Consider the following 15,535-nt stretch of genomic DNA (forward strand, 5'->3'; position numbering starts at 1 on the left):
AATCAAACCAATCTTTTCCTTGCACCTATTATCACCCAGGGATTGTCTGATGCAGTCAGTAATCATGCCACCACTGATGCAGCACAAAACAAACAGCACAAGGAACAACACGAGAACGGAGCTTGCGTAAATAATGGCAACAGCAAGCATCATCAAAGAAAGTTTGGCCGAATTGTTAAGAGTACTGCTGATTGCTAAATCTCTGTTTGATAGTTAAGAGAAACCCACGGATCAACATTTTTGACTGTTTTTTCTATTTGTGTGTGTATTTCGTTGCAAGTCAAAGAAAAGAAAAAAATATATATCAACGGTTTGCTTGTGGTCACATGGGGAATGCCCATAGTCCTGCACTCTAAATTATAACCTTAGCACTTTCTCCTCTTAGACTTTCCAAAGAACATTCTTAAAGACAGAGGGAAGATAGGAAATAGGTTTCTGGATTCTGATATGCTGCAATCGAAAAAAAAGAAAGAGAAATAGACATTATTATACCATGTTTCTTTTTCTCAATTTTATATCAATGAAGAAGAGACCCAATGACTGACTCACCATAACCTTGTAGTTTCAACTTGAGAGAAGTCTGTGTTGAGAAGGCCATACTGTGTGGTTGAGTGCTGCTTAATAGCAAGAATCCGACAATTTAGGCTTCTTGTGCCAATATTTGTAATGGGAGCCCTGGAATTCAGAGATCACTAACAAATTATTCAGGAAATTTTTTTCTATAGCAAAGTCTTTTTCATTGTAAATGATGGATGCCCTGTAAATTTATCCCAATAAGCTGTTCCGAAAGAAATACTTTGGATGTCTAAAGATATGTAGACCAACATCAGAAGCAACCTCTAGATATCATTTCAGTAAACCTTTTTAAGAATCCAATGGAACTGCACATTAAAGCTTAACTCATATTCTATGATTTGAGTAACCAAAAAGCAAGCACTAGAATGTAGCAGTACATTCTGACGTTTTAAAGAGAACAAAATCAAAGACTGATTGTAAAGACATAACCTGGAAAACTGTTGTTTGAACTCTTTAGGAAGAATGGCAGAAACTTACTTGTAGAGAAAGCTCTTGTCATGGAGTCCTACCACAAGAGTTGAAGCCCCAACGTTGGTCACAGTCGACACGACCAGCGCCCCTTGGTCACCCTCTGTCACTATGATCTCCACCTTAGCCTGCAAAACATGTAATCATTCCCCAAATCAGCCAATTTCAATATCCTTTCTTAAACATGGGCCTCTTTCAGTCACTTACTGCTTGCCGCATTGCGGTTCTGATATAAAATCAATCAAGGATTACTGCAGCTTATCTGTCAGTTTTTTAGGGTTTGGGCAGGGGTGACGCTGCAAAGAATTAGCAGGTACAGAAAAGGGAGTTGCAGAGAAATTTGACATACAACAAGAACAAGAGAAGATTAAAGCTCCTAAACAGATAGAATTCCCAGTTAAGCTGGATTGGTTGACAACGACACCTGTACCTCGGCGATACCATTGCAGAGGTCCTTGAAAGAGAGAGCCAACTGGAATCCTTTGAGCCTATAGTTCCTCTGCTTCCGCTTGGATCGCGTGGAGGGGCAGACGTAGAGAAGGGTGATGGAGTCGCCGCCGCGAATGAAGTTGCGCACGGCCCACAGGAGGGCGGTCCGGGCGGCGTCGGCCTCCTCCACCACCACAACAACCTTCTGCCTCTCCATCTCTCTGGCGGTGGCCTTCCTGAGTCCTCCACCGTCCAAAACCATGTAAACCGAGGCCAAACTCTGGTCACGGTCTTTCCATGTCTTTCCTCCGATTCTTCTTTAAAATACGAGAGGGCAAGAGAAAGAAATCAAAGCAAGACACAACCCCCACCCCCCCGGCAGGAACGGATGGCTTTGCGGATGAAAGAGAGCAGTGGTGCTTCGGTCTCGCCCCTCTCGTCGAAAGAGACCGCCATAAAAATGACCCAATATTTTGTTGTCCCTTTCCGACATGGCATCTTCGTGCCGACATTTCTACGTTAACCAAATCAAGAAACCCAAATGCAGTGGCGATCAACAAGGAATGGCAGACAGGTCCAACGACAACAAGATTATTGTATAGTCTAACTCTTTCATCAGCGTTAATATATATAAAATCAGATATCAATCCTATTCAGAAACTTAAATTTGTAAATTAATGTTACTTATTGTTTTCATCTTACTCTTAAGAATTCAAATTTAGTCCATATCTTTTTTTTTTATGCTATGACACACGATTCACTCACTCAGTCGTATCTACCCGTTACAGTGTGACTCATCTTCCTTTAAGTTAAATCATTGACTTATATTTTTTTTAAAATTTTTGACATACTAGCTTAATCTTTTTAATTTTTTGACTCATCTATATGAAGCTTTATCCAATGGCTTTAATATAATGTCAGATATTTTATAATGATAAGTTTGAATCAAACTAATTAGGGTTATCATATATTAGATCAAACATCAATTCCATCCAAAAGTTTTAAGTTTCTAGATTTTAGGTCATATATTAGATCAAACATCATTCCCATCCCTCTCTATCTTGATACACAAATATTATTAAGAGATTAAATATTTTTAAATAGAATATGCAAGCTACACAAAGTCGAAAACTCGAAGCTCCTACAAGATTGTGTTACGTGATCCAATAGCTGAAGTTTCTTGTGAATGAAAAGATCTTACAATTTGGTAGAAAAGGTGGAATATATTCATAATATTTAACATTTAGAATTTTTTATAAATATTAAACACTTACAATATTTGAAAAAACTGAGAAACAGATATAGAATTCAAATACATGATCTATTTTGATACCACAAACATATGACATGAAACATTTTAATTAAAATATAAAAAATATTTTGATTGACTTACTAGTATAATCGAAAGCTTAAAGCTTATAAATATGAGAATATATATAGGGTTTGAACTTATGATAAATTCTAATATCTTGTTAGAGTTGTGGATGATCTTAAAAGATATATATATAGGATTTTTCCTAAGAGGTTAAGATTTTGAAATTATTGGACCCAGTCAATATCTATTGTTTAAATTTTTTTATTAAATATTATAAAAAGATAGACACATGATTCCAACTGAACATCTGCATTGAATCATGATAAATATTCTTATTGGATGATCAAAAGTTCCAAAACTTAACTTATCAAAGAAAGACGGACTCAGGATATTTTATAAACTTGGCTTGGGGGGGTTTATTTGCGTCATCAAACACTGGCACCCATATGCACACTTGCCTCATATTTTGGTCGCATCAGCATGCTGACGCGTGAATGCACTAACGACTTCTTATTTTCATCACAAAAACCGAACCTCCAATGGAGAAAGCCATTCATGCAACGTTTGTGCTGACTATGAGTGGTACCTTTGGTGGGTGTGGCATAAAGTGCCCTACGAAACTATTTATTAGGAGGGGTTGCTGCGAATCCTCTCATCTAGCAGTGAAGATTGAAAGATAGATACTGAAGGGTGAAAGATACCAAATGAGGAGGACAACAGAAGAGACGTCACACCAGACCAGCGGCTCTTTGCCGTCTCATATGTGGCTGATCGGAAACCATATAATACATGGTACACAAGTCTATCATCGCCGCCTCTCCCACTGAATACCTAAGAGACCGGTTCCTGGTCTTTTTCCCTTTTACTTTTATTTCTTGGTGAAATCTGATGTGATGATGATGAAGTTGATCTCATATTAGGCAATCTTTCTTGTGTGCCAATTGTACTATGATGAAATGCACCATTCAGTCATATAAATTGAGATGGAATGGAACATACAAGTCTTATATGTTGGGTGATTTCAGGAGAAGTTCACAAGGTTTTCCCATATTATACCTTCCATTTCCAAAAATGCGTAAGGAGAGTCTTGACTTTTCAAACTTTTTATATAAATTGATGATTGACATTCTTAATTTTTTATATTCTCGTGAAAATCTACCTTGATTGACCAACCAAACCAGGAAATAATATGTTAAGTTGCTGAATCAAAAATATTGTAGCATTATTCAAGAAAACTCTAAATTGGTGTTAATTAGTACAAATTCTCACTGACCTTAAGATTTTATAAAATGATTTATTTGAGAGTTGTTAAACGATATTTGAATTTGGAACTAAGAATATTTTGGTGTATTTCAAGATAAATGCTGACAAATTCTCATTTCATTTCACTTAACCTTAAATTTAAGTATATATGTATAGAAAAATTTTATAATGCTTATTTTTATTTATTAGAAAAATGATGATAAAAGTAAGATTTTCACATTAGCAATGTTTTTAAATGGACTTTAAAGTGTTTTGAAGACTACCAACATTTTTGTCGTCCACTAAAACACCATAATTTTGTTAAAAATATTGCAATGAATCTCAATTAGTTCAAATCTCCCAAACCTTAATTATCAAATTTGCTATATATTTTTTAGTTTTTATAAAATTTTGGGACTTTTTATGTGATACTTAATGGATATTAAGAAGGCCTTTATATCTTTTCAAATAGAAAATGAAAATTTCTTCTTTTTGTCCACTCCGTATTAAATATAGATATATTAACATTTTAAATTATTTTATGTTTATTTATTATAAAAATAACAATAAAAAAAATAAGGCATTACTTGGTATAATATTTTTAAATGGATTTATAGTGCTTTTGGTTCTTTTTTTTTTCTCACTTAATATTCAATTTAGATCTACTTATTATAGGAAACCTAATAATATTTGCGACAATAAGGAAAAAAATAGATAAGGCATAACTCTGTGCAACCAAAAACAATGTAATCGATTAAACTGAAAATATAGTTCAACCCAAATTGGATTTCGATATAAAAAATATATATTTTTATTAACGATAAGAGTATTTTAATCGACTGGCTTCTTCGGAGGTATCACCTTCATATCTTCAACTTTGCTTGTTGCTATACTTGTGAAGACACAAATCGAGCAAATTGTTACTTAGAAAAACACATGACGAGGTTATAGATGTTGATGCAACGACGAGGTTAGCCTAATACTAATGTAACCAGTGTGACCAGTATTTGAAACCTTTAATTTATAATTATAACAAAGTTTGATGAACGAGCAGACACAAAGGTTTTGCTACAACCTAACAGCAAGCTTTCTTTGTAGTTTTTTGGAGCAGATAACATCTGTTGACGAAATATACAGCTCTTGGTAGTGCTATTCTATTCTCCATGCTTGAACTGATGATACATACAGGTTCTTGCACAGAGGCGAGTGTGCCGACACTGACGACTTACTATTATAAGAAATTATCCATCAAGACCTGATAACTACTTAAGTTTGCTCGGTAAAAGAAATGAAACCCTAAACCTTATGGCTGCTTCCAGTGATAGCCGCATCTATGATCGGTCTCTTGATCTCTGATCAATCTGCTGGGTTGTGCCAAAACCACCATTACTGTTAGCACAAGTCGTCATCGTAAATCTGACATAGTTGACCATCACCTCGACCTCTACCTATGTACTCATAGCCCCTTCCATAGTAAGATCTTCAATCATGGATATCGCCCCGACTTATTGTAAAGTTACTAAAGGTTTGTATAGATAAAATGAAACTAGATTCTTAAATATTAAAAAATTTTTATGTGTGATAAGAGATTAGAAAGAAGACTAAAAGAATAGTCGGATGACATATATTTGAGTTTGACCCATAACCTAATAACTTGAGATTTTTGGTTGAATTGATGCTTAGCTTGATATATGTTGATCTTGATTAATTTGACTCATATTTCTCTTTAATGGATCTCTAACATGGCATAAGAGTCAATAATTGAATCTCTAACATGATATCAAAGCCAAAGTTCAAGTAAGTCAAAGAAAAAAAAATAGGATGATCGAAAAAAAAAGCACCAAATAATTGAGTCTCACGTGTATAAGAATAGGAGGAGAATATTAGAAAATATTAAATTAGGATGATTGAAAAAAAAAATCAAATAATTGAGTTGCACATGAATAGAGAAAGAATATTAGAAAATATTCATGTGAAAGAGATTGAAAGAAGACTATCAAAAAAGTCACACTCATCATTGATGGATTTTTAATATTAAACCTTTCAATTAAAATATGATATTCTAAACCTGAGTTTCTCGATCAAGGATTGCCCAAGAAAGAGAGTCGAGTAAAGAATCTCATAAATGAACTTTGACTACCTTAATCTCATGCTTTAGAGCTTCTTCATCTTCCTCCAAGGTGCCGGTGTCAGCATCATTTAGTTCACTATGCATCCTTGTCGCTCAAATGGGGTTTCCCATTGCCAAGATTAGCCAGGCTTCATCGTTATTGAACCTTTCATTCATTGCCATAAAATCAAAATATTCCGTAAACATGGTGAAACTGAGTGAGCATTGCAATACCAGACCCCAATAAATTAAAAAGAAATTTTCTCATAGAATAAACGAACGAAGAACAAAGCTGTTAGGCTTGAGTGTGGATCTCACTATATGAGTCCATAATACATTCAAAGATCGGTTAGCTGTTAGGAACGGGGTCGGCACTAAGAGGGGAGGTTGAATTAGTGCAGCAGTAAAAATTATGTCTTTAAAAACTTCGTTGCGATAAAACTGATTTCGTAAAGATGTTAACTTGAAATTATATGGAAACGTAGTGATGGAGGAATTCAGTTTGCAGTAAGGTAAATAGCAAGAATAAGACACATACCAGATTTTAGAGTGGTTCGGTCGTCATGACCTACATCCACTTCACCAATTCCTCTTCCGTAAAGGCCACCGGTATCCACTATTGATCTTTTTTCAACGGACGAAGATCAACTACCCTTTTACACCTCTCTTCTCTTTTTCACGGGTTTAGGAGACAACCCTTACAAGCACTCACTCCTCTCTTACAGAATTCTAAACTTAGAGTGGAGGAGGGAATTTCTAAAGAGATTGCAGTAGCATTTTCTCACTTTTGAATCCTCTGTGCTTGTGTCTTTTAACCAGGGATGAGAGGGGTATTTATAGGCTTCAAGTTGATTCAAACTTGGAGCCTAAAAATATCTCATCGCGGGTTTCTCGGGCACGGGCGGTACCACCGCCTGTGTTGGGCGGTACTATTGAATCTCGTATTTTGATGATGAAACCAATTGATAATTGTGTTGATATTTTAATCTACATTTTGAGTGATGCAGGATGCTTCGATCAGAATGAGACAATTAAAGTAGGAAAAATCAAGTTGTGCCGGAGGAGACCATATCAGAAGATTGGACGTCGGGCCGGTGGATCGATCGACGTATCGATAGAAGGCTTCGGGTCATGGATTTGGGCATCGGGCCAAGAAGAGCGGATATTGCACCAAGGATATCGGAGTTGCGGAGTCAACTAACCGATTGGGCAATAAGCCGCAAGAGAGGACGATGCGCCGAAGAATCAGACGAAGCGTCGAGGGACCAATGGCATGCCGGACAACTTGATTAATGCTTAGTATTAATTGTCTAGATCGAAGTTTGTTTTATATATGCAGGATTAACTATGATGGAAGTAAGACAGACAGCAGGAGTTGCGCCAGAGTCAAGACCATGATCACGTTGGGGGTTCGAGAGTTCGACGAAAGTCCGGACGGTCATCGGAGGTTCTACGGGAACAAATCTGAGAAGTCTAGGAGCTTGCCAAAGAAGCTCGTCAGAACTCACCAAGTGGATCATCGTAAGTCCAGGAGTTTGTCGGAAGTCCACCGAAGCATCACCGAGGGTTCGTCGGATGTTCGCCGGAAGTTCGCCGGAAGCTCGCTGGAAGAAGCGATTGACGCACCAGAGCAAGTTGCAGTATTAATGTCTTAAATATCATAGTTAGCATGTAGATTAAATTAGGAATGGAAGGTGATCCCATTAACTTAATTTGGGGGTAATTAGGCCCTTGACAAACCCAAATTGGGCCGAATGGATCAGCCCATTCGGACCTATAATTCCTGGCTGGCGGTGGCACTACCTAGGAGCTCAATCTCCCAGGAATGCTAGGCGGTGGTACCGACCCTATCAGGCGGGGGTACCGCCTGAGCTCGGTCTCCGAGCAAAGTCAAGCGATGGTACCACCCCTATTAGGTGGTGGTACCGCTTGAGCCCGGTCTCCAAGCAATGCTAGGCGGTAGTACCGCCCAATTATGATGGTAGTACCGCCAGGACCCCGAAAATCCAGGAGATGACACTTTTGAGCTCCAAATTCAAATCAGTTGGGGCCTATATAAACCCCACCCTTTCCTGCATGAAAGGGCATCGAAAGCTTGTATTTATTCTGAGAATTTGAGAGCTTAAAAGTATTGTAAAAGGCTAGAAGTTCTTCTCCCTCTTTTCTTCTAAGTTTTGATCATTCAAGAGAGGATTAGAAATCTGTAAGGGTTGTCTCCTAAGCCCATCAAAAGGAGTAAAGCTATAAAAGGGTGGTTGGCCTTCGCCTATTAAAGTAAGGCCTCTAGTGGACGTCAGTGATCTCGTCAGAGGAGGAAGTCAAAAGTGGATGTAGGTCAAGATTGACCGAAATACTATAAATCTCGATTTGCATTTACATTCTGCTCTTTATCTTATCTGCAAACTGCCTACGTTGCTTTACATCAACTATACTTCCGTTTGCTCTCAAGTTAAAGATATTTCTGAAATAGTTTTTGTACAAAGTCTTTTTGAACCGACGAAAGCTTTCCGTTGCACTAATTCACCCCCCTCCCTCTTAGTGCTCTTGCTCCTAACAGGTACCACCACTAGTGTTAGTCTAATATTGGGTGGTACCACCACCCAGACTGGTGGTACCATCACCCGGCACCCTGTTAGGGGTGGTACAACCGCCCAGACTAGCGATACCACTGCCTGACATAGTCTCGGAGACTATGCCACAATGGTGCCACCTCATAGGTCATTGTTTGGGCCTCTCATTGGGCCCAATACAGTCCTTACATGGGCCTAGCTGGCCCCTAATTGGGTTGGCCAAAATTCAAACCAATTATGTGCTAACTACGATTCCTAAGACATTTGTTATGCTAAATAAGTCCCTATGTCTTGGTTTCTTCCGACGAGCTTCCGGCGAACTTTCGACGATCTCTTGGCAATGTTCGAGCGGACTCCCAGCAAGCTCCTGGACTTCACGACGATCTTCTTGGTGAGTTCCGATGAGCTTCTCTAGCAAGCTCCGAAACTTCTCGGTTGGTTCTGCCAGAACTTCCAATGAACTCTCGAACTCCCAATAAAATCGTGTCCTTGACTCTGGGACTTCATTTTGCTTCATGCCTTGCTATCGTAGTTAATCTTGCACATGTAAAAACATACTTCGATCTAGACAATTAATACTAAGCATTAATCATGTTGTCTGGTATGTCATTGGTCTCTCGACGCTTCGTTCGATTCTTCACCATATCGTCCTCTCTTGCGGCCTATTGCCCAATCAGCTAGTTGACTTCGCAACTCCGATATCCTTGGCACAATATCCGCTCTTCTTGGCTCGATGCCCGAATCCATGGCCCGAAGCCTTCTTTCGATACATCGACCAATCCTTTGGCCCGACGTCCAGTCTTCTGAAATATTTTCCTTCAGTACAACATAATTCTTCGTACTTTAATTGTCTTATCCTGATCGAAGCATCCTGTGTCACTCAAAACGTAGATTAAATCATAAACACTTATCAATTGGTTTCATCATCAAAATATGAGATTCAACGATCTCCCCCTTTTTTATGATAACAACCAATTGATGATGGAGTTAACCTTAACTCCCGGTGTTTAACCAAACTCTCCCTATCAATATGCCATATTGATAGAACCTTGAATTCAAGCTGAATTTAAGTCATTACAAATTTCATCATGAATATTTGCAACACTTTATCATCCATAACATGATCATACTTCTCCCCCTTTGTTATCAACAAAAAGGAGAAGTTCAATTCTCATGTATTTAGAGATATAAGTTTAAATCATTGCATAAAAAACATAATATCAAGTTTTCTCATCATGCAAATTGTAAGCTTGAAAATTTAGTAAGTACTACATCATGCAAGCTATCAAGTTGTAGATATACAAGGTAGTAAGATAGCAACTTTACAATATACAAGCTAGCAAAATTTAAAGATATGTAAGTTGGCATATTTGCTTTTCTAGCAAGTTGTTGAAATGTGCAAGATAGCATCATTTTTGCATTTTCTTGCAATGTGTAACTTAGTAAAATTCACACAATAGGATCATTCTTTCTTCTCTTTTGAGAAGTGCCATTTTTGCTTCTTTTGCAAAGTGCAAGCTAACAAATCTTGGTGATGTTCAAGATTGCATGTTTTACATCATGCAAGCTAGCAAATTAGAGATGTTCAAGAAAGCAACTCTTGCTTCTTGAAATATGTAAGTCGTAAGCTAGCAAATTTTTGCTTCCTTTGCAATGTTTGAGCTAGCAATTTTGCTTTCGTTGCAAAGTGCAAGTTAGCATGTTTTGCATCTTGAGCTAGCAATATTTCTCCCCCTTTGTCATTGTCAAAAAGAAGGGAAGAATATAATTTTGTATCTTTTTTTTCCTTTATATCAATTTCTAAATCATGACAAAGGTAAGTAATCATTCTTATTTCAAAATGTCATAATTAACATAATCTTGAATTCAAATCAAAGCAATTTTAATCATGATTCACATCATATGCAATATATCACATACATCATCATAATAAAAAGCATAAGTATTGCTTTCATCATTCCAAATCATAAATATTTCACATCATGATGGTATCAATTTTTCAAATTTCATCCTACCATACATGATCATAACTTTTCATTTGTATACATTAAAATAATATCAAAAGTATTTCATGCATAATTTCGTATTATCACATGAAAAATATCAAGAGAATTTTGGTGATGAGATACACATTTCATGAATACAAGGAATTTTACATAATAAAATTTAAGTCATAAATTATCAAGATATCAAGTGGTATATCATGGTTAATTTGAATGCATCCTTTTTAGTGAATACTAAGAAGAATCATAGTATGAAAAATCTTGATTCATAGAAAAATCTCATATATCGAATATCGATAAATCAAGATAATCATTCATAAAAAAATCACAAGTAATTCCAAGAGATCAAGATAATGATTTGAATAAAAACTCATTCAAATTCAAATCGTCAAATAAAAATCATTTTTTAGAGATTCAAAAAAAAATGATCAAATAGATTCATCAAAGTCAATAAGATAGAGAAAAAGAATTTTTTTAAAAAAATACTTTTCTCTTTTTAGTTGTTTTAATTCATGTGATTTATTTCAAAGAAGCATGCCTTTTTCATTTATGCCAAATAAAAACATGCATCAACAATTAAAACCAAAAAAGCCACTTTCATTACCGTAAAAATCGATAATCTATCAATCGCAAAAATCATCATACATAATTTTGAAATATAAATTTATTAAGCATGATCACAAATTATATTATTTCATCAAGCATGATTTCATATTTTCAATCAGAATCATTTTGTTTGTTTATCATAAAATATATATTTTTTCTTTTTAAGTGAATCTAACTTTTCAAGCTAAGTTTTCAATACAAAATCCATACATCATCATTAAGCATGATATTAAACTTCTTAATATTTTCATTAAGACATTAAACATGGTTTCAATCAAAATCGAAAATCATCATATTATTTCTTCTTAAAAAACATTCATAGGATCATCATTACATTTAAATCTAACATTTTATTCCATTAAAATAAAACATATAATTTTTATTATCATTTTTAAAATTACTAGCATGATCATAATTTTTGTATTTTTATTTTTAAACATGTAATTTTCAAGAAAAATAATTATTCTAAACTAAATTAAAAGTAACTCTTGAAAAGACATCATGTAATTTCGAAATAAATTAAAAGAATTTTTATTACCTTATCATCGAAAGCCGTTAAGGCGTAATTTGTCACCTTACCTTTGTTGATTTTCTCCTAATCTTCGGATGAGCTCGATTCATCCCAATTTGTATTCTTCTTCTTGCATTCATAGCAAGTAGTTGCGTTCTTTTTTTTCTTTAAATTTTGTTTCATGAACTTTTTAAAATTTTCAAGTTCACCATCACTTGAGCTTATACTCAAGTGGTCTTCTTTTGTTCAATGTGTCAAATCCTTCTTGTTCTTTGGAAGGTGGTTCTCAAGTTCATCATATTCAACATGAGTCATTTCGTAGGTCATTAAAGACCCAATTAGTTCTTTAATTAGAAAATAATTTAAATCTTTTGATTCTTGTATTGCTCTTGCTTTCAAATTTCAATTTTTAGAAAGAGATCTTAAAATCTTGTTAACGAGTTCAAAATTCGAAAAGCTTTTACCAAGTCCTTTTAGACTATTGACGACATCCGTAAAACGGGTGTATATGTCTCCAATAGTCTCTCTTGGTTCTATGTAAAATAGTTCAAAATCATATATCAGAAAGTTGATTTTCAAATCTTTAATTTTGCTAGTGCCTTTATATGTGATTTCAAGATTATGCCAAATTTCAAAAGTTGTTTCGCATATAGAAATTCGATTAAATTTGTTTTTGTCTAAGGCACAAAATAAGGCATTCATAGCCTTTGCATTTAAAGAAAATATCTACTTCTCCAAATCATTCTAATGGTTCATTGGAAGAGAAGATATTCGAAAACTATTTTCAATAATGTTGCATAAGTTTAAATCTAAAGAAAGCAAGAAAACTCTCATTCGAGTTTTCCAATATGTGTAGTCCATCCCATTGAAAAAGGGAAGACGAATGAAAGAGTGACCCTCTTGAAAGCCGAAAAGAGCCATTTCTCTTGGGTGTTAAATCAAATGAGAAATCATGAGGCTTTGATACCAATTGTTAGAAACGGGGTCGGCACTAAGAGGGAGGGTGAATTAGTACAACGGTAAATATTACGTCTTCAAAAACTTCATTGTGATAAAACCGGTTTCGTAAAGATGTTAACTTAAAATTGTATGGAAATGTAGTGAAGGAGGAATTCAGTTTGTAGTAAGGTAAATAGCAAGAATAAAATGCAAACCAGATTTTAGAGTGGTTCAGTCATCGTGACCTACATCCACTTCGTCGATTCCTCTTCCGTCGAGGCCATCGGCATCCACTATTGATCTTCTTTCAATGGGCGAAGATCAACTACTCTTTTACACTCTCTTCTTCTTTTCATGGGTTCAGGAGAAAACTCTTACAAGCACTCACTCCTCTCTTATAGAATTCTAAACTTAGAGTGGAGGAAGGAATTTCTAAAGAGATTGTAGCAGTATTTTCTCACTTTTGAATCCTCTATGCTTGTGTCTTTTAACCAGGGATGAGAGGGGTATTTATAGGCTTCAAGTTGATTCAAACTTGGAGCCTAAAAACATCTCATCTTGGGTTTCCTGGGTATAGGCGGTACCACCGCCAGTGTCAGTCTGACACTGGATAGTACCATCATTTAGGAGGCTGTGCTGGGTAGTACCACCGCCCAGATTGGCGGTACCACCGCCTGGCACCTTGTTAGGGGTGGTACAACTGCCTAGACTAGCGGTACCACCGCTTGACATAATCTCGGAGATTGTGCCAGGACGATGCCACCTCATGAGTCACTGTTTGGGCCTCTCATTGGGCCCGACATAGTACTTACATGGGCCTAGCTGGCCCCTAGTTGGGTCGACCTAAATCTAAACCCAATTATGTGCTAACTACGATTCCTAAGATATTTGCTAAGCTAAATAAGTCCATATGTCTTGATTTTTTCCGACGATCTTCCGATGAACTTCTGACGATCTCTCGGCAATGTTCTGGTGGATTCTCGGCAAGTTTCGAGACTTCTCGGCTGGTTCCGCCAGAACTTCCGACGAACTCTCGAACTCCCAACGAAATCGCGTCCTTGACTCCGGGACTTCATTTTGCTTTATGCCTTGCTATCGTAGTTAATCCTGCACATGTAAAAACATACTTCGATCTAGACAATTAATACTAAGCATTAATCATGTTGTCCGGCATGTCATTGGTCTCTCGACGCTTCATCCGATTCTTTGGCGCATCATCCTCTCTTGTGGCCTATTGCCTAATCGGCTAGTTGACTCCGTAACTCCGATATCCTTAGTGCAATATCTGCTCTTCTTGGCCCGATGCCTGAATCCATGGCCCGAAGCCTTCTATCGATACGTCGACCGATTCTCCGACTCGACCTCCAATCTTCTGACATATTTTCCTCTGGCACAACATGATTCTTCCTGCTTTAATTGTCTCATCCTGATAGCATTCTGTGTCACTCAAAACGCAGATTAAATCATAAATACTTATCAATTGGTTTCATCATCAAAATACGAGGTTCAACATTAGTAACATCATCATGTTAGCTAATCATGTCAGCCGCTTGAGTAGCAAATAAGCATAACACCGCCACACACTGTTGTATTACTAACAAGGATTAGGACTGCGACAAATCTGCCTGAAATCTATTATTCAAATTTGTATAAAAGCACAAGCTTGTTTATGTACAACCATTGCTTCTAACTTTCTGCAAGATGGCATAAAAATAACTGTGTCCGTTCTTTAAGAGAAAAAGAGAAGGACGGCAAAGACATTATACTGGAAAGACTATTATAAGAAGACTAACAAGCAAATAGGATATATATATATATATATATATATATATATATATATATATATATATATATATATATATATATATATATATATATATATATATATATGTATGTATGTATGTATGTATGTATGTATGTATGTATGTATGTATGTATGTATGTATGTATGTATATATATATATATATATATGTATATATACATACATACATACATACATATATACATACATATATACATACATATATATATATGTATGTATATATATATATATATATATGTATATATATATATGTATGTATGTATGTATATATGTATGTATGTATACATATATATGTATGTATGTATATATATATACATACATATATATACATACATATATATATATTTACATATATATATACATATATATATAATATACATATATACATACATATATTTATTTATTTATTTATATGTGTATGTATGTATATATATATATATATATATATATATATATATATATATATATATATATATTGTTAGGAAAAGAGTCGACACTAAGAAGGGGGATGAATTAGTGCAGCGGTAAAAACGTCAATTCGAAAAACCTTTTTGTACGTCGAAAATCGATTCCGAAAATATGCTTAGATTGAAAGCGTGTGGAAGAGCGTAGTAAGTAATGAGAAGGCAGTTTACAGTTTAAATAAATTGCTCAAAGTAAAAGCAAACCAGATTTTTATAGTAGTTCGGTCGTCATGACCTACATCCACTCCACCGATTCCTCTTCCATCGAGGCCACCGGCATCTACTATTGGTCTTCCTTCAATAAGTGAAGACCAACCAACTTTTACAACTCGATTCTCTTTTTATCGGGTTTAGAAGATAACCCTTACACCCCCACTTACTCCTCTATCAAACTATTCTAAAACTACGAACTTTTGAGAGGAGTTCACACCAGATTGTAGTAGCGTTTCTTTTTATTTTTAATCTCAAATCTTGTGTAT

At 35.6% G+C, this 15,535-nt stretch overlaps 1 protein-coding gene across 1 annotated transcript in view; it reads right to left on the reverse strand.

The window, feature by feature from the left end:
• The window catches only part of LOC135644083 (uncharacterized), a 2,240-nt gene extending 342 nt beyond the window's left edge, over positions 1-1,898 (reverse strand). The window contains exons 1-4 of the mRNA XM_065161514.1: positions 1,475-1,898; positions 1,054-1,172; positions 550-675; positions 1-450 (exon numbers count right to left, since the gene is read on the reverse strand). The exon at positions 1-450 is cut by the window's left edge and continues 342 nt beyond it. Coding sequence (XP_065017586.1) covers positions 366-450; positions 550-675; positions 1,054-1,172; positions 1,475-1,735 — 591 coding nt within the window. The 5' untranslated portion in view covers positions 1,736-1,898 and the 3' untranslated portion in view covers positions 1-365. The remainder of the gene's footprint in view (positions 451-549; positions 676-1,053; positions 1,173-1,474) is intronic.
• Positions 1,899-15,535: the final 13,637 nt, after the last annotated feature.

Source organism: Musa acuminata, chromosome BXJ3-8 (assembly GCF_036884655.1).
Source record: "Musa acuminata AAA Group cultivar baxijiao chromosome BXJ3-8, Cavendish_Baxijiao_AAA, whole genome shotgun sequence".
NCBI classification, from domain to species: domain Eukaryota; kingdom Viridiplantae; phylum Streptophyta; class Magnoliopsida; order Zingiberales; family Musaceae; genus Musa; species Musa acuminata.